Raw genomic sequence first — 21472 nt, 5'->3', positions numbered from 1 at the left:
TCAACCGCAGCATGCATGATTTGCTGCGTACGCTAGAACCTGAACAGAAAAAACGTTGGCCTGATTTTCTCCCAGAGTTGGTATATCTATACAACTGCACCCCCCATGCCACAACCGGCTTTTCGCCACACATGTTACTGTTCGGACGGGAGGCTCGACTCCCCCTTGACTTGTTCCTAGGGAAAAAGGAAAGTATGACTGGCTCATACACCGCACTAGAATATGTGAATGAACATATGAGACGAATTAGAGAAATGTACAGGGTAGTACAGGAAAGACTAGAACATGAAGCACGGCGAAGGGAACCGCCGGTACAGACAAAGGACCCGCCACTCAAACTGAACGACAGGGTATTACTGCGTAGCCACCCGTTAGGCAGAAACAAAATCCACGACCTCTGGGGACAGGAGATATGGCAAGTCGTGGAGATGCCTAAAGTAGCAGGTGGCCCCTTTAAGATAAGACCCATCGATCACACCAAACCGGATCGGTGGGCGAATATTGCTCAATTAAAGAAATATTGTCATAGTCAAGAAGAGCAGTTACACACAAGGAAACCTAAGACAATTAGGGAACCGGAAACTATAACGGAAATTCACATACCCATCCCGGAACCATGTCACCATCAACAGCGCAACAGCGATACACAAGGGGAGGATAACGGCAACAAGGAGGATCCCGGTCCTCCCAGAAGCAGAGACACAGTAGAACAGCAGATAAGTGGTCCGCGGAGAAGTTTGAGAAACAGAAAGAATACGAAATTTTTCGTCAGCAACCATCAATTTTTTCATGGTCGCGCTGGTATGAGAACAGACTGTTCAAAAAGTTATAAAAGTGAACTGGTGAAGTCACCAAACGAAAAAAGGTGGATGTGAATTCTAGAACTGCTTTGTGTCTGAGGAATATGAGGTAGACACATTTGATATGTGAAATAGGGATAACTGTCAATCTTTTACGAATGTGACGACATTGACAGTGAATGGAACAATAAATTTTTTTTTACGGTGGTGCGATTGACTTTGAAGGACTGCACCTGCCAAGCGTTGTTTGTGGTTGATAACACACAAAAAAAGGCAGGGGTGGATGTAACTAGGGGAAGTTACCAGAGACATAGGAACGCAGTACGGCGCTGTCAACTTTGACACGACTGATGCAATAACACAGGTGTTGGCTGATAACGATCAGAAAGCCAAGGCGTAGTATCTTGGGAAGCGATACGATAAGAACGCAATACGGTCTGTCAACTTTGATGTGACAGGATGCAGATGGCTTATTAAATCGGACTGTACGACAGAAGCGGCGTAATTAACATTCTGATGCAACGATTAGAATCGATTACGATTACGATTACGATTACGAATCCGATTACGAATACGAGGGGATATATAGGAAGGCGACGGCTGAGATAGACAGATCAGAGATGGACAGATGATCAGTGAGGATCAGTCTGTGGCAGTATCAAGTTGGTTATTGAACGGGTTAGCCGTATTGTGTTAATAAGGACGATAGACATGTGCATTCAGTTATGTGAAGACTAGTGAGGACTGTTGGGGGTCAGTTGATTCCGACTATTATTGTGAAGCATTTCTTTTGATTCATTATATTATTGTGAAACATTTCTTTGATTCATGTAATAAAAGGATCAATAGTGAACCTGCATCTTCGAGTATCTATACTGTGGTCGATGTTGTATAGAATGAGTGGTTAGACTCGTTAACATTTGGCACTACAGGCAAATAGACTCGTTACATATAGATCACATGTGTACTTTAAAACATATTTTTAGTTGAAGAAGATATTTATATAAAAACGTTCATTAGTTCGAGCACCGACGTATCAAACCCTTTAAATTCCTCACACCGTCCATTAAATAACAGCATCATTGAGTCTTTCGACAGAATCACGGCATTAAAACAGACCGTCCATAGAATCTCAGCATCATTGAGTCCGTCCATTAAATAGCGGCATCAATGAGTCCTTAGAACAGAATGCCAGGCGGCCTATCAAATACATACGGCTCGTGAGATAAGTCAATTACAAACAGAAATTAAGCATTGATTTTTGTGTCGAGAGATGTTGATCTTGTCCCCCCTCATTGAATCACATAATTAGGTCCAGCAATATCCGTGTGATGGGGGTCAGCTTTAAACACATTTAACACAGCCTGCTGGGGTCAGCTTTAAACACATTTAACACAGCCTGCTGGAGTCTGCATTAAGCACATCTAACAGGTCATTGTTGGGGTCATAATTAAACACATTTAACAGGGCCTGATAGGGTCATAATTAAACACATCTAACAGCCTGTTGGGGTCATAATTAAACACATCTAACAGCCTGTTGGAGGCGATATGAAATATTAGGAGAACATAACGCATGTCAATAGAGAATGGAAATATCTATCAGAAAAATATAAACTAAATTCGTATGGCCTTTATTCAGTGAGTTCATTAGCCAACAAGCTAATCAGGCAGTGTTCATTTATCCAGCAAATGGGGGCATTACTCTATTAGCTGTTTAAAAATAGCATAGCACCGGAAGCCAATTTATTTGTCAGAAACAGCATGACAAAAATTGAATCTGAAGATTAAGAAACGAAATAAGATATTCAAATAAACGCTGAAAAAGCTGAACGAAAAAAAGAATTTAAAAAAAAAATGAATGCAATGTATGAAATTGGTAAACCAATATTTTTAGAGTGTTATACTTGGATACAGAGGCGTCGCGAGGCGGAGGCGGGGGGTGCGGACAGTACCGGGTGACACCGTGCAGGGGAGGGGGTGACACCAAGACAAAATATTGCAAAATGTATTTTTTAAAAACGTGTTTTTTCCAGTTCAATACATGATTAATTAGAGTTAAAAAGTACGTGAAACCACATCTTATAATTTGTTATGAAAACGTTTATTTTTTTTCTACTTGAATTGTAGCTGGATTAAAATAATTTGTGCACAAATTCACGCCATTAGGCAAAATGGTAGGGGGGGGGGACTACGTGACACCATTTACAACTATATATAGGCTTATGTTGACTTATATGTATATATCCTATACTTTTTCTTTGGTGGGGGGGGGTGACAAAATGAGGTGCCGCACCGGGTGACACCCGACCTAGCGACGCCACTGCTTGGATATGCTGCTCGTATCTCAACTATCTATACAAATTACTTATTATCCCCAATTACGTGTAATATACACTTTTTTAAACAACAGCGCCGTAAATTTTTTGTTATCAAATACTGTACATTAAATTATAACCATGTGTAAACAAAACCAGTAAACATTGTCTGATTTTAAGGTTTTAATTGGCGTCAGGTACATTTTCTGAATGGCGGAGATTGCAAACAGGACGTAGGTGTTGTTTATACAAAATATAAACAAACGTTATATGTACCACACCCAGCAGACGATGTATGTATCACTGGACGTTATATGTATCATAGGAAGCAGACGTTATTTGTATTAAAAGTAGAAACGTTAACATCTATATCTATATATATATATAATTATCTTCTGGGAGCCGTTAGAAAACAAGCTGCAAGCGCCTCCTTGCAGTCCTCTCTCTTTCTCTCTATCACTATCACTATCACTACCACCCCCACCCCACCCCCACATTGTCTGGTGAGTTGTGGTCACGCTAAATGTTTACAAAGCTAAATGTTTACAAATCGTAGAGCCGTAGAGCCGGGTTTCTTTTAGGGGCAGATAATTTAGTTCGATTTTAAACTTACAGGAGGTAACGAAGAAATAACTAAGAGGGGGCTGCTTTCACGGGGGGGGGGGGGTGTAGGTTCGGGGTTAGGGTAAAGGGGGGGGGGTTAGTGTTTTAAAGCAAATATTTTCAGTGGCAGCATTGGTACTGTCGAATTCACAAATTATGAATTACTGAAAAGTAGAAAATAAAACAACTAAATAGCGGCGTATGATACGCAGCGGGTCGGCTCGTATTATATAATTCTCTACGTCGCCACCACTCACGTTGACTCTCTAACCCTCCTCAAGCCCCCTCCCTCGCTCTCCAGGCATGCGCAACAGACCATATCGCTATGACCACCACCCCCACTAGTCTGGTGAGGATAATCGTCCTTCACTAGCCACTGATAGTGTTTGAAAGCAAAATATTTTCATTCGCAGTGTTGGTAGTTTCGAATTCACAAATTATGCATTACTGCAAATTAGGAAATAAAACAACTAAATAGCGGCGTATGCTACGCCGCGGGTCGGCTCGTATGTATTAAAAGTAGCAGACGTTATATGTATTAAAAGTAGCAGACGTTATATTTATTAAAAGTAGCAGACGTTATATGTATCTAGGGAAGCAGGCGCCATACGTATTAGATGAAGAAGACGTTATAATATGTTTCACATGAAACAAAAGTTTGAATATTTGAGATATGTACCACAGAAAACGAATCACAGAAGACATACGATATATTTCATATAAAACAGACGCAGAATTGTATCGATCAGACGTGATTGATTCTATTTGTAATTAGTGTTTGTAATTAACAGGTGAGGAGACGGAGATGAGAGGCTGACAACTTCCATTTCCCCTTTCCGTCTGCAAGTTTTACCGCGCTGTTAATAAATTACTGTCCTGTGTTTTCATTGGTTAGAAATCACGAGACTCCAAAAGTTCCGGCAAAATAAATTACCCTTCAATGTTTAGCTGACACGGCCAATTTTAGCGATGTTAGCGGCTCAGAGGCGTAGCTATGGGAGGGCGGGTGGGGCGGCAGCCCCAGGCGCCGACCTTAAGGGGGCGCCAAAAGGTGTAGAGAAATTAATTTGAAAGCTCATTTTTAAGCTGAAGTATCGAATTATACACTGTCAAAGCTACGAAAAATAAACGAGTACAAGGCTTCACACACTGATTTAGCAACTTTGTGACTACGAAATAGAAATTGTTTCAGGATTGTAACTGGTAAGAAGCGCCACAAACCTTTTCAACTGGGGGTGGGGGGGGGGCGCTTTTTCACAGACAGGAATAACTATATATAGATATGGGGTGGGGTGCGAAATTGATAGTTTTGTGAAATCACCACACACAAGTCCGATTCAAGATTTAATGTTCTTTATTTTACACAATCAACTTCTTACCTCTATCTAACTAGTACATACTATATACTGTCTAACTGTTCCCTAGCTCTACATATATCCGACCGTCTCTACCGCACGATCACCGTCTGCTCTCTACCCACGCTTCAGTGGTCAGCTGACCGTGCCACGTGACCAGTCAGCTCCCGCTTTTCCATTGGTCTGTTTAACTAACTAAGCTATAGTCTGTTTCTACCATCTACTTGACTTCTAACCTAAACTAGCGTCATCACACATCTATTATTAAAAAACCAAAATGCCTTGATGAATACACCAAATCACCTGGTTATTTTTGGTGTCTTGAAGAACCAGCCACCTCTCGTTTGCAATATTTCTCTACCCAGATTCCCAACACGTAAACACTCGGTTTAACCTCTCCCATGCCAATCTAGTGCGCAAACCGCGCTCAAAACCGGAAGTAACCCAAGCAAGTTCAAGGCAAACGTCCTTCAAAGACGGGCGTAATCTTGGCCAATAAGTTCAAGCCTGCGGTTGATTGGAGGATTTCGGCGATGGAAAAATAAAGAAGATGTGAATTTGTTGAATCTTGATCAATCGGATTTTTTTTTTTCAAATTGGAAGCTATATATGTGTATTGGAGGTTATTAGAGGGTAAAAATGGTTCGGTCAGCTTCGTATATGGTGGTGGGGCTAATTATTTTAGATGTGTGCAGATTGTGACGTGGGAAATATTTGAGATGTGGTCAAACAAAGTGGGAAATATTTCATATGTGGTTAAATAAAGTGGGAAATATTTCATATGTAGTTAAATAAAGTGGGAAATATTTCATATGTAGTTAAATAAAGTGGGAGATACTTGAAACGTTGTCAAAGCAAACAGAAATAAGTGCAAGTAATGATTAAATGTTGTATCACTGGCCAAATATAATTTCCAACACACACAAAAACAAAAAGATCAACAAATTGTTGCAGTAGAAACCCATTACAAAGTTGGTCATGTATAGGCGAGAAATGAGTTACATATAATGTTACATGGAAGGCTCTTAATACGGGCCAGGCATACAAACTTTTGCTACCACTGCTGTCAGTCATAAGTCGGCAGTCACGGCATGTGTCCTATAAAACAAACAATGCAGAAGTGACTCAGGTAACAGCACAACGTGGCAAGGTAGAGCTAGGAGAACAACAGGTAGACTGACCTACATTGAAGAAAAACAGGTGGACTGACCAACATTGTAGGACAACGGGAAACTGGGATCCGATCACAAGACCACAACAGGTAGACTGACCTACATTGAAGGACAACAAGTAGACTGACCTACATTGAAGGACAACAGGTACACTGACCTACATTGGAGGACAACAGGTAGACTGACCTACATTGAAGGACAACAAGTAGACTGACCTACATTGAAGGACAACAGGTACACTGACCTACATTGAAGGACAACAGGTAGACTGACCTACATTGAAGGACAACAAGTAGACTGACCTACATTGAAGAACAACAGGTACACTGACCTACATTGAAGGAAACCAGGTACACTGACCTACATTGGAGGACAACAGGTAGACTGACCTACATTGAAGGACAACAAGTAGACTGACCTACATTGAAGGACAACAGGTAGACTGACCTACATTGAAGGACAACAGGTAGACTGACCTACATTGAAGGACAACAGGTAGACTGACCTACATTGAAGGACAACAGGTGGACTGACCTACATTGAAGGAAACCAGGTAGATTGACCTACATTGAAGGACAACAGGTAGACTGACCTACATTGAAGGACAACAGGTAGACTGACCTACATTGAAGGACAACCAGGATGACCGCCACGTTCCCGATGAGCCCCAACAGGAAGATGACCACGTACAGGATGGTGCAGATGGCCAGCAGGTGGATGGGCGGGTGGGGCATGTAGTCCGACAACTCATCGCCGAAATGGAATCTCGTGATGTTGTAGAACGGGTTGTCCCCCTTTGACATTCTTTATACTAATCCTCACTCGGATTTTCTCCTACTTGTTAAATTCTGTGGAATTATATACTATATATATATATATATATATATATATATATATATACATTCTGATAAGTTATAATTTAGAAGATATTTTACCATAATACCCCATATTTTTTATGACTCCCATGTGCCTGGAGCCGTGACACTCAATGATACACTAACCCCTTGACCCCCATGCCCACAGCGCATGACATCTAAAACAAACAAACAAACAAACAAACAAAACATTTTTATGCCCATCAGCCTGTTATCTGGACAGAAGTTTATTTGAACAACAATTAGGATCTCTCGCGTTGTTCTCGTCTTGTGACGAGAATCTCGCGCTGTTAATGGCAGGTATATGAGAGCTGATCCATGGGGGGGGGGGGGGGGGTTGGGGTGAGTAGAATTGTTCCCTGGGAGGGGGGAGTTAATACTCTACATGGAGGACTTTCATTGGCCGCAGTTTGTCCTACATTAGAGCCTCTCATTTAACAGCTTTTGTTACAAGCTCAATGGGCAAGTTATATTTAGAAACTTTTACATGATTCGCAAAAAAATTGGAATAAACCATCTTTAATTTCTTTTTTTTTTTGTAATACGCGAACAGCAGAAAGTTATATTTGGAAAGAAATAATCAAATATACAAACTATTATAATACGCACAATAAAACTGAGAAATTTTCTTTCGATATTTTCACTCAAGATTTATGTGGTTTTTTAAATATTTTAGTGAATTTTAAAAGCAAGTCTATATATAGTACCCTTCGGTAATTAGGATCGTATGTATCATATGTATTATTTTCATACTGTTACTTGTAAATTAAGTCTGTAAACCACGTGACGAGAATGATCTGCCCCGAGTTGGAAATCGGATCCCAGGTTTTAAAAACAAATGTGCTCAACAAGTGTTTCTTTCAGGTGGTGAGGGAGAGGGCTGGGTGGCTGTTTGTCTGAATGACCGACCGACCGACCGACCGACCGACCGACCGACCGACGGACCGACCGACCGACGGACCGACCGACCGACGGACCGACCGACCGACCGACCGAACGACCGACGGACCGACCGAACGACCGACCGACAAACTGACTGACCGACCGACCGACCCACCCATCGACCGACTGACTGACTGACTGACTGAATGGCTGAAGGGCTGTATGACTTAATGACTTACTTTCGCACACTTTGACCCGAATAAGATCTTGTAAAATCCAACACTGGATACAAAATCTCAAAGTACACGCAATCTTCATCGAGAAATGAAAAACCAGATGGCTTTTTAAAAACTTAATGGCATTTTTCCATCTTTTCACCCATCGATTGTCATACGATCCCTGCGGTTTGTCGTCTGTCACGTAGTCCCCCCCCCCCCACCACCACCACGAGCAGTAAAAGGTCACGTGTCTATTGTTTATGTTTATCGCAGCTAGCAGTCAAAAATATTTTCCTCAATATATTTTTTTAAACAGTGCTGATATCGAACGGTGCCAGAAATAGACTACATTTGCCCGCATGCTGCGCCTGAAGAAAGATCTCCTTACATATTACATGTAATTGTTTACCGGCATTATGGTGTAACAGCAGTCATCAAAGTGCCACAGTGGTCCACTTCCTGATATACACAGCCCTTTCTCACACGACAAGTTTTTGTAATGTAATTATTTTGTCGTTTAATTTAACATAAAGTTAAAAACAAAACCTTTTTATTGATTCCTTTTAACAAAAATGTAGTCAATGAAGTGTATAGCTGAAAATCTGAATGCTATTGAAAGTGAGCATCTATTTCTGTTTGGTAAAGTTCAAATTTTTCACAAATGTTGCATCATCAATATCTAATTATTTAATTATGTTCAAAGATATTTTAATTTTTTTATTGGTTATTTATAATTAAACTCCTGAGTGGTTCTGTATAATTAAGCTTCTGAGTTGTTATGTATAATTAAGCTCATGTGTGATACCGTATAATTAAGCTCCTGATTCGAGAAGTTGTGAGCTTTCCGCATGTTTGTGCCGTGTACATCAAATGCCTTTAAACGATTTAATTAGACTAGGGTCTAATTTAATTATTTCAGTTCAGTTTTTACTTTCTCGTATATACGAAGTATAGAGAAAGTCTTGTAATCGTGCAAAAAATCGAGATTTTTAAAAATCTTGACGTTTAAGGGCTCCCTGAGTCGGAAAAACATAATTTTGCAATCTTGTCCGTATGTCTGTGTGTGTATGTGTGTCTGTGTGTGTGTGTGTGTGTGTGTGTGTGTGTGTGTGTGTGTGTGTAAACATGATAACTTGAGTAGCCGACCGTTACAGCTAGGTTGATGAAATTTCATATATAAGTATTATATCAAAATCGTAGATCCGTATCAACTTTTGAGCGATTTCCGATAACCGGAAGTGGAACTTTTTCTACTTTGAATTTTTCAAAAGCCTATAACTTGAGTACTATTTCAGATAGATAAATTAAATTTCACACGTAAGTAAAAGTATTAATTCACTGCCTTGTTTCAAATTTTGAGTAATTTCCGTCGACCGGAAGTAGTAATTTTCACTATTTCCGATTTCTCAAAAAAAACACATGTGAATTTAAAAAGCACTAATATTATCCAGCACTATTATGCACATTTTATTTGGCGTTCACTTGGTGTGCACTTCTTTTTTTACGAGATTCTATTCATTTATAAAAAGTTTAAGTGATTAAAAAGGATTAAAATATTGTCTATGTCCCGAGTTGCCATCCTCGTAGTGGTATATTAGAATATTCGAGAAAGTTTAGGGGAGATCACTCCTGGTTTATTTATTCCACTTTGTAGGGTTGCTGAAAACGATGACATTTTGAGAACCGCTCAAGTCAACAAGCAGACAGTAATGTTTGGAGTTTTCTGTTAGCGAGAGTTCTTGTGTACGACTTAGTCGATATCACCAATAGCCGATTGATCTCCAGTACAAAATTGTACTTGATAGCTCTACAAAGATACTTAACAGGCTAGAGACAGCTATACTGAGAGATACAGAAAATACTAACATTAACTATATGCAAAACTGGGTTTTCAGAACGCGAAACAACCGGTTATTAAAATAATAACAGTTAATTTGGAGTGATTTTTTTTCCTACTTGCAGTAGTTACATCTACGACGAACGTAGCATCTATACATGGTTTCTTTTTAAATTCGTTTGTTTTATACAGTAACGTAACACATGATATTTCTTTGTATACTGCAGATAGGAAAATCTAGCTAGATTTAGTCATTGAGGTATTCGGCAATTAATTTCGCGAAATGGCCAACGAATTTAGTGTTTTAATTGTTGGTAATATTTGGGTAACTTTGGGAAAAGTCCAGGAGGCTTAAAGCGGGGAGGGGGGATGTCGGTGGTGTTATGACAAGGGGGATTATGTCGGGGCTGGGCAGATTATGTCGTGGGGGTTACGTTTATGAGAGATTAGTCCGGACAATTATAATCTGGACATAATCCCTAAACAATAGTTTTTAAAAACAATTCACATGATGGTATTAACCTTGGCCGAATTAATATCGAAATGCGTCTTTGGCGTGAGGCACATATTCGAAACTCTAATTTGCTTAATTAATTAAAAGTGTTGTCTGGAAGTGAATTAGCCAGATAAAATGAGCGACGGCTCCATATTAGAATTGAAATGAAACATTAAACTGACTTTTGAAATTCAATCCAAATCGATATTTGATGTTTGTGTATTGATGACATCCACGAATGACTTACTTCCTTGACAAACCCCCTAAATATCTTGAATTAAAAACCCAGTAAATCATGAGACCATTACCCTCTCGGCTGCTGGTAAAAACGACCACAGACCACGAGTCCTTGTCTGGACTGTTGAGCTCTTAGCTCAACACAATGTCCTGCTTCAAGGAAATAATGTCCACCTCACCAAACGACGCGGATAAATTAAGACGACCACGGACAAAATGTCCACCTCAGTGGCGTAGCCAGGATCGTCTCAAGGGGGGGTGTCCAATTTTTACCCGGGGACAAACTTACGATTTGCACCCCCCCCCCCCCCTCAAACTTTCGATTTGCACCCCCCCCCTCAAACTTTCGATTTGCACCCCCCCCCCCCTCAAACTTTCGATTTGCACCCCCCCTCCCTCAAACTTTCGATTTGCACACCCCCCTCATACTTTTTCTATATACCGAGGGGTCTATGGGGGGGGGGGTTATACCCCCCCTGCCTACGCCACTGGTCCACCTCACAAAACGACGCGGATAAATTAAGACGACCACGGACAAAATGTCCACCTCACCAAACGACGCGGATAAATTAAGACGACCACGGACAAAATGTCCACCTCACCAAACGACGCGGATAAATTAAGACGACCACGGACAAAATGTCCACCTCACCAAATGACGCGGATAAATCAGGATGACTATGTCCAAAGTTAATTTGTTTTGTATTTTTCGAATTGCCATCTCTCCGTAAGGAGATAAAATAAAAAATGTACCCTTTAGCTAGCAATGTTGATATGCCAAATGCATCCTTTATTGACCAATTACTACAGTAAATGTCAATGAATTCAGGTAAAGCTACTAAGTCCCATTTCATTAAAATTTACAAAGAGTCTTTTGAAGTTTTGAAATTTAAAATAACTTTTATTTTTTTTAAATGCAAAAGTGTGACGTCACAGATTATTAAGCCGCTTCCTCTCACATGCGTCCCCGCCCTCCCTAATATATTTCTCATCGTTTAAAGAAATCCCTAAGGCAGGTTATGAAGGATAGCCGGACATCGTTTATCTCTAGAGTCTGACCACACAGTTAGGATACCAGGCCATTTCTCTAGAAATATTTTTCCTTGAGAAATCTATGTTGCAACCACGTGATGCATTATTTTTTTTTATAATTACACGGTGTGTATTGACTAAGTAATTAAAACAATAACCGCAAACACGAATTTTTCAGTCTCTATGTTTACGTCTATCTGTGCTCAGCCTATCATTACCTGAAGTGAAGGTCACAAGATTTATATTTTTACTTTCAATTATAGCCGACACCAGGACGTCTTGTGAAAAATCGACAAAAACGTTGAAAAACATCGGGGTATCCTGGTGGCCTTGTACTTTCTGTGGGGATCAATTCGTCAGTAGACCAACCCACGTCTAGTGTTGTTTCAAATACGTCTAAAAGTTAACCATCAGACAAGCCCACGTCTCATGTTGTTTCAAATATGTGTAAAATTTAAAGGACGTAAAATATGATCGCCGACCTTTCAAATACGTCCAAAATTAAGGACACAAATAAGATCATCAACTTTTGATTCAAATACGTCCAAAATTTAGGACGCAAATAACATCGCCGACCGTTGATACAAATACGTCACGCCCAGCTCTGCTAGTGCTGATATCTGTAAGATCTGCTGATATCTGTGAGATAGAAAGCCCTGAAGAGTCTGATCTTTAATTAGACCATCTTTCGTGGTTTGTTGATTACTGCACCACGTTGGATGCTTCTGCTTTCATTTCCGACTTGAGGTACCGTGGCCTTCGGTAGTCTGCCCCCCAGACACCAAAAAGTCCAGACATTTTCAATTACGTTTTTTTTTTCACTTATACGGCTATTTTCACCCACCCGTTGTATTTTTAGTCCTTGTGTAGGCTGATTTAGTTACAGGTCTGATTAAAACTAAATCAACATGATATCTGTAGAACCATAATATGTGGCGGTCTGCACTTTCTAGAATACTTTGAAGCACTTTTAGCAGTGTGGGATACCTCGAAAGTGCACTGTGACTCTCTTTATCTGTTTATCTGTCTGTTAACACTTTTTAACTTAGACAACATCTCACTAGTAGAAGGTAGTGCCGAGGTCTGTTTAATGATTCGTTACACTCGTCTTTCGTCTACTGGCAAATAATGTGCTGATCTTGCAACTAGCATATAATCTACACACACACACACACACACACACATATATATATATATATATATATATATATATATATATATATATATATAACCACTCAGCTCTTAAGGGTAACTTACTCGTGTTAGAAACCCATATATTCTATTATATATACAATATATATATATATATATATATATATATATATATATATATATATATATATATATATATATATATATATATATATATATATATATATGAGGCTAAGTTTCAGCATAGTAACTCATATATCCCTTCAAATTTAACTTGTTCTTGAGACAGCCGATATAATTGACCCACTAAGACAACCCATATACATGACCTACTAAGACAGCCCGTTGACCCACTAAGACAGCGTATATCCCTAACCTCACCAAATGAAATTATTCCATCAGTTTCCTGAAATGATAACTAGGTTTGTCAAATTGTTTAGCGCGGTTGTCTAGCCTGCTGTGAAATCAAGATTTGTGTGCGCTTGACCTGTCCTCAAATCCCTCCCCCCTGGTATGTACTCAGCCCAAGAGAGCAACTATTTGAATCAGTCCCCAAGCAAAACTTTTATTTTTTTATTTTTACAGGTTTTTGTTTTATTACTCTAGGCTGGTTTTCTTACGTTCTCATTAAATTTTCTCGCTTCATTGATTTCTCGTGGGTTGATTGGTGTAGGCACAAGTCATTACGTAAGACATAGCTACTTTGTTAATCTTAGGTATTAAGTAAAGACTGGTACAACAGCTAATCGAATAACGGATCCAATTTAAATGAGAGTTCGTTGAACCTTCAGTAGCTAAGTAGAGAAGACTTGATAGATGTTTAGCCCAATTCAACAGCAACAAATATACAACAAATATTTGAAGTAGGAAGTAGTTGTTTTGACCAAAAGTCTTGACGGTGGTCGTTTAGCGAGGGTCTAAATTGTAAGTGATGTAAGTCCTAAATTACATCGAATTGTCTGCTGATTTCTGGTGTTTTAGAGTGGACCAGCGTGCTAGGTTTGAGGCTAGGAATTAAAGTAGATCTCGCTTCCTTTACAGTGGACCAGCGTGCTAGGTTTGAGGCTAGGAATTAAAGTAGATATCGCTTCCTTTATTCCTGCACACAGCCCGCTTTGAAATAAATGCAACATATTATTATTTTTTCGATGAAGTTCGATGGTAGATGAAGTAGAGTCGAGGCATAAGAAGAGTGACATTTAGCAAAGATGGCGAGTTTCGTTAAAATACTGCCACAATCTGTTGCGACTATTTCAAGTGCCCCCCCCCCCCCGGAGAAAAAAGTCTGGAAGAAACACTGGTTAGGACATTGTTTAGGATAAGTGCAGTGATCCGTGGAAAGGGGGGGGGGGGCGGGAGGGGGGTAAAGATGTGCATGATCGTCTAACATCCATCCCGTCCAAACATCAGATCACATGAACTCACTTCCATCCATCACTCACGAACATCAAATCACGTGACTTTACATCCATCCAACCCCCCCCCCCCCCAACATCAGATTACCTGAACCCTATAGCAGTTAACGTGCTATGTATCGATCAAAGATCGATTTAGTCCTCACGAACGAGCCTCTAATTCGTTGATATTTTATACTCAAACGCCAGAAGTGTCGCTTCAAACAGTGACTTAGTATTTTACAAGCCTTATTTTTTTTACAGAGCTCACTTTTGAGATTCGCCTTAGCTGACTGACTGTTTCTCTCAAAATCAAGTTAATTTTCATATGAGATGGTTGTGCTTAGACTGGCTAGACTCAAAGTTTGTGGGCGAAAAATACTGCCTATTTTAATTATACAATAGATCTGAAAAATTTTTATTAGCTATCCAATCATCGTCTTATTCCTTGCGTCTAATGAATTCCATTTTTGATAAACTTGCTTGTATACGTACACACGTACTGTCTGCCAAACAAGACGGTAACACACCATGTAAGACATCCTAAAGACAGGGCTATTGTGAACAAGAGGCCTCTAGTAAAGTCTAACTACCGTAGGTACAGACAAGCAAATACATACCATCAAGTTTGAGAACCTTTGCAATGCACTTCTACCACCAGGCTGGCCCAACATAATGGGAACGTCAGAATTGGTCACCTAATATTGTTTTGGGCGACACCGTTTGATCGCCGTGACGTCATTACAAATTGGATTGTCCGCGATATTTTAGGGATTCAGAGTCACGTCAAGTTTGCGAGTAAATATCATTACTGTCGCCTTCATACATGTTAACAGCTAAATATTATTCTTTTCTCCGGTATACAAAGCAACAATTAAATATTATTGCATACAAATAAATACAAATTATTGTATATTATTTATACTTATAAACAACTGAATATGGTTACTGTTACATTTCTACTACACGCCAAGTAAAGCGGGGTAACTACTGGTACTATCAGCTTGTACAAGTTAACAAGAGAATATGAAGGGATATCACTCACATCAAACGACACGTTCGGGGGTAGGGAAGGAGGGGAAGGGGTTCTAATCTTAGTGCTGGTGTGCTGCTTGTGATTGTTTTTTAGAACGATAACACCACGATATTCTTATCATAAAATAGAGCAGGAGTGATCTCCCCTAAACTTCATCGAATATGCTTATATAACACTACGGTGGATGGCAACTTGTGATATAGACCTGCTTTTTAATTAAGTTTTACATTCTTGTTAAACTTTTTAAAATACAATAGAATCTCGTAGTAAAAAAAGAATTGCGCACCAAGTGAACAGTAAACAATGCGTGTATAGAAGTACGGAACATTAGTACTTCATATTTTCATTCCCGTTTTTTTTTTGAGAAATCGGAAATAGCGTAAAGTACTACTTCCGTCACCGGAAATTACTCAAGATTTAACAGAAAACAGAGAATTCGATCTTAAACTTTTGAAATTTCAACTAACAGAAACAGTACTCAATTTATAGGCGTTTTAAAAACTAAAAGTAGAATAAGTTCCACTTCCGTTTACCGGAAATCGCTAAAAAGTCGATACACAACTACAAATTTTATATAATACTTAATTATGAAATTTCATCAAAATAGCTTAAACAGTACCCAAGTTATCATGTTCACGGACGGACAGACAGACAGACACACACATACACACACATCACACACACACACACATCACACACACATCACAGAGAGAGAGAGAGAGAGAGAGAGAGGGAGAGAGAGACATACGGATAAAATTGCAAAATTAAGTTTTTCCGACTCATGGAGGACTAAAACGTCGAGATTTGTGAAAATCTCGATTTTGAATTTGTGCACGATTACACTACTTCCTCTATACTTCGTATGCGAGAAAGTAAAAAGATAAAAAAAACATGTAGATTTATTTCCCGTTAGAATTATATCTGGAACTTTCTGACGTGAGGAAGTGTATTGATAGTATTATTTTTTTTTTAAATTGGCCCAATAACCCAGATAGGCTAGTACCTTTGTGTTACTATAAACCCAGTAATATACACTAATCAAATAAAACCGTCTACCGGGTCAAAAACTAGGACAATTCCTTACATCTCAATTCCGGTTTCTGTTTCTCATACTTTCAGCGTTCTCTGACATCCGGTTCTAACTTGAAATGTCGTCTGATTCCATTGATGAGATCAATAATCTCCAGTTTTTTTTTTGTCTGAGCCGGCCAAACTAAAATATTTGTATTATCAAGCCGGCCAAACTAAAATATTTGTTTTATCATCAAGTCAATGGTTGCTTCAGGTGCTGCTGGGTTAGAGGACATTCAGCTGAAGCTGTGTAAGGACATACAGGACATACAGGTAAATCTGTTTTAGGACATTTAGTGGGACATTTATTTAGAGTAGTTTGTGGCCGTGTTACGGTAATGTTTAGCCTTAAGGTAAAGTTAGGACTTCGATTGTTAGAGCCAGAGTTTGTTTCTACACCCCCCCCCTTCCCGAACGAAATGAAATTTATATAGAAAATCTATACTTTTAACGTTGTCCGGCCCCCGAAGAAAGTCTAACGCCCCCCCCCCCCCCCCCCCCGAAAATTGCAAGTGCCCCCCCCCCCCCCCGGGGGAAAAAGTCTGGCAGAAACACGAAACACTGGTTAGGACATTGTTTAGGATAACTGAAGGACATTAATTAACATTATGACGTGCTTCCAATGACAGTAGGACATTAATTTATATTATGCCATGTGTATGCAATAATATTAGGACATTAGTTTGCAATAACAATAGGACATTAATTAATATTATGACATGGGCGTCCAATGACAGCATGACATTAATAAATGTGAGGACATTTGCTTAGAATAACAGTAGGACATTAATTAATGTGTGGACGTTTGTTTAGAACAATGTTTAGACATTGTAGAACACGCATTGCAAGAAAAAATAATTACATATCCTATAGAAAGTTGTAATGATGTCATGCTGTTCTTATTGATTAGTTAAACAAAATCTCTCGCCCATTGTATGTAATCTAAAAACCATCACGCTGATAAATTACATCTTGAAAGCCAGATTGTTTGATGGTTTTAGAATCCTACCACAGTAAAAAAAACATGTTTTTTAAGTCCGAAATCTAAGACGATTTCTACGCAATCTTTGATTGGAACTTTCTAAGCCCAAAACTAACACGGCTAGTTTGCTAGTCCACTATTTTTTCTGACAATAGAATCCTATTTATTCAGGAACTTTCCATGGTAAACGGAGATGAGTTGAAGTGTTTGACATCTATCGACTGGCAAATGGCGAATCAATGACCACTTGGTGAACGATTTGGTGAGGATGTCGAGGACAATTGACCGCCACTCACAGAAGGATGTCCTACAGGACTGGCCAGAAGTGAGATCTACTGGTCACACAAAAGGCGGGGGGGGGGGGGGGAGAGAGGTGATTTACGGGGATATTCGAAGGTTTTTTTTCTCGATGGGTCGGGGTCACTGAGTACTAGCTGGGTCCGTAGGTTTATTTCTCTTGGTTCGCTTCTCTTGGTTCGTATTTTTTTTCTCTTGGCTCGTTTTTTTTCTTGGCTCGTTTTATTTCTCTTGGTTATATTTTTTTTTGAGTACGATGGAATTTCTTTTCTTCGTCCTTCCTTTTTCGCTTTATTTATTTTTTCTTTACAATCTTTGGGTCCGTTATTTTTGCCCTCGTTACTTTGAACTTCACACCTATCGTTACTTTCATCTGTGTGTGTATTATCCTCGTTATCTTCCATTCACGAGAGAGGGCGTTGACTTTAAATTGCCTCTTTGTAGTTTTTTTTTCTGTTTTACAGTTTTAAATTTATTTTCTCACGTGTGCTTCGAGATGAATAAATAAACAACATTTCAACTAAAGCAAGAATGTTGTAAATAGGTTAATTGAACTGTCACCGAGCGATTACTACCAAATGCCTGTTTTTTTTTTAATATTGCGATAACTCCTGGCTTATTGTGAAGTGTGTAAAACTTCAGGTAAACAAGGTTTAGGTGGAGGGGGAGGATAAAAAACACGGGATTGTGTACGTATTATACAATAGTATATAGGCCTAGCCCCCTGTTATATTATATCAGTGGATCGTGCACATATTATACAACGGTATAATAGGACCTAACCCCAGAATATATTGTAGCAGAGGATCGTGTGATATACAACTATATAAGAGGAACTAGTCTCATGTTATATTATAGTACTAAATCGTGCACATCTTATACAACACTATAAAGAGACATAGTACCTCGAAATATTATATAACGTATACATAGATCACAAATTCTTTTATATATATATATATATATATATATATATATATATATATATATATATATATATATATATATATATATATATATATATATATATATATATATATATATATATATAAGATATATACTACCACTTCAACTCCCAACCACAATAACTATTTTTAAACATTGGGTATTTTAAAAGCAATATTTTATTTAAAAGGAAACTAATCTTAAAGCCAGCTGGGCCAAATATGTATTGTCCAACTTTATTATTTAGAGAGAGTTGGGAGTGTAAACGTAACAAAATCAACGTTAGTATTATAGCCGACCCCACCCAGCTGAGCATTATACATCACAATAGAACACCCAACTGAACACAATACAACACCACAATAGAACACCCAACTGAACACATTAGAACACCCAGCTGAACACAATAGAACACCCAACTGAACACAATAGAACACCCAACTGAACACAATAGAACACCCAACTGAACACAATAGAACACCCAGCTGAACACAATACAACACCACAATAGAGCACCCAACTGAACACAATAGAACACCCAACTGAACACAATAGAACACCCAACTGAACACAATAGAACACCCAGCTGAACACAATACAACACCACAATAGAACACCCAACTGAACACAATAGAGCACCCAACTGAACACAATAGAACACCCAACTGAACACAATACAACAACACAATAGAACACATAGCTGAACACTATACAAAACCACAATAGAACACCTAGCTGAACACTATACAAAACCACAATAGAACACCTAGCTGAACACAATAGAACACCCAGCTGAACACAATAGAACACCCAACTGAACACAATAGAACACCCAACTGAACACAATAGAACATCCAACTGAACACAATAGAACACCCAACTGAACACAATAGAACACCCAACTGAACACAATAGAACACCCAACTGAACACAATAGAACACCCAACTGAACACAATAGAACACCCAACTGAACACAATAGAACACCCAACTGAACACAATACAACAACACAATAGAACACATAGCTGAACACTATACAAAACCACAATAGAACACCTAGCTGAACACAACAGAACACCCAGCTGAACACAATACAACACCACAATAGAACACCCAGCTGAACACAATACAACACCACAATAGAACACCCAGCTGAACACAATACAACAACACAATAGAACACATAGCTGAACACAAAACAACACCACAGTAGAACACCCAGCTAAACACAACACCACATTAGAACACCCAGCTGAATACAATAGAACAACACACTAAAGCACATAGCTGTACACAATACAACAACACAATAGAACACCCAACTGAATACAATACAACAACACAACAGAACACCCAGCTTCGCAACACAGAAGAACGTAGTGATAAGCCCCAACCCAATGCCTCAGTGTTATATGTGCCCAATCCCTTTGATAAATCGAACGTCATGGAAATCTATCGATTGTTATTTTTATTTTTTTTTATTACTGACGATAAAATCAAGGCACAAAGAAGCGAATTAGTTACAGAACAATCTACCAGATACAAAATGAATTTTTAGATTAATCGGCGACCTTCCCTCCTACATACTGTAAACCTAATCATTAATTAGAAAATAATTAGCCGTCAGCATGTGGGGGGTTTGCTCATTATTGTGTTCATTGTTTTAAAACATTGACGTCTGTTGGATAAGCAGTAATTAATTTTCTTTCAACCGAATTAATATATTTTAATGGAGGTTTTAATGGGGTTATGTAACGTTTTTTTAAATTGTACATAGCGTTCGTAAAAGCGCTTTATTTTCTGTCAATAGAGGACTAAGCTATACCGAGTGTTTAGTTATTTATAAATTAGGTTAAAACAATCTAGGTCAGCAGACTTTACCTAATGATTTAACAGACGTTAATTATCGATGATTGGTTGCGGTTATTTTAAGACACAGAAGGGTGTTGCCAAAAGTAGGGTAAGTAAAAGTGACACTGGGTTATATGGGTCATTAACATATTGGCTGGACAATATGGGTCATTGACATATTGACTGGACAATATGGGTCATTGATATATTGACTGGACAATATGGGTCATTAACATATTGGCTGGACAATATGGGTCATTGACATATTGACTAGACAATATGGGTCATTGACATATTGACTGGACAATATGGGTCACTGACATACTGACTTGACAATATGGGTCATTGACATATTGACTGGACAATATGGGTCAACTAAATATTTATGTTATGGCATATTTACTACTATGGTTATTTTTAAAGTATTTGATATGTCATAGCATGGAGGTTGTTTGTGTAAAAGACTCGGAAAATTTGGACCAGTTGCCCAGTTTGAGAACAGTTATACTGATGCTTGACGATAATGATTCTAATAATCCCCACCCCCACCGCACCCCAGGTGTCTGACGATCGAAGTTGCCGGGAGGTTATACAAATTGTGGCAACAAATTAACGGGTATCACGTGATGCGATCGAGCCGTTGACAAACTTGTTAAATGATCACCGTCGTGGTTCAGCAAGGATGTCAGGTGTGGTGTTGTTTTTTCTTTTAAATTCAATCAACTGCTGATTGGTAGGGGTAATGGTATGTAGGGCTCGCAAAAGATGGGGGGGGGGGAGTGCTGATATCGCAGCGTGCAATTAAATGGACACTTTTGACTTTGGCTAAAATTTACTGGACCGGAAGGGGTAGGTAATAAAAATATTATCTAGACAACTTTTGCTTTTTAATAGGCATGCTCAAGTAAATGTGCGTTAAT

General features: G+C 38.9%; 1 protein-coding gene across 1 annotated transcript in view; it reads right to left on the bottom strand.

Moving 5' to 3' along the window:
• LOC131935446 (neuropeptide Y receptor type 2-like) overlaps window positions 1-7050 on the bottom strand; it is a 41551-nt gene extending 34501 nt beyond the window's left edge. Inside the window, exon 1 of the mRNA XM_059291844.1 lies at window positions 6873-7050. Within this exon, the coding sequence (XP_059147827.1) occupies window positions 6873-7050 (178 nt within the window). The remainder of the gene's footprint in view (window positions 1-6872) is intronic.
• Window positions 7051-21472: the final 14422 nt, after the last annotated feature.

This window comes from Physella acuta, unplaced genomic scaffold (assembly GCF_028476545.2).
Source record: "Physella acuta isolate Inbredline_101_S28 unplaced genomic scaffold, ASM2847654v3 ptg000144l, whole genome shotgun sequence".
NCBI classification, from domain to species: domain Eukaryota; kingdom Metazoa; phylum Mollusca; class Gastropoda; family Physidae; genus Physella; species Physella acuta.
The sequence above is the reverse complement of the archived record's forward strand: the minus strand, read 5'-3'. Positions and strand labels throughout refer to the sequence as shown.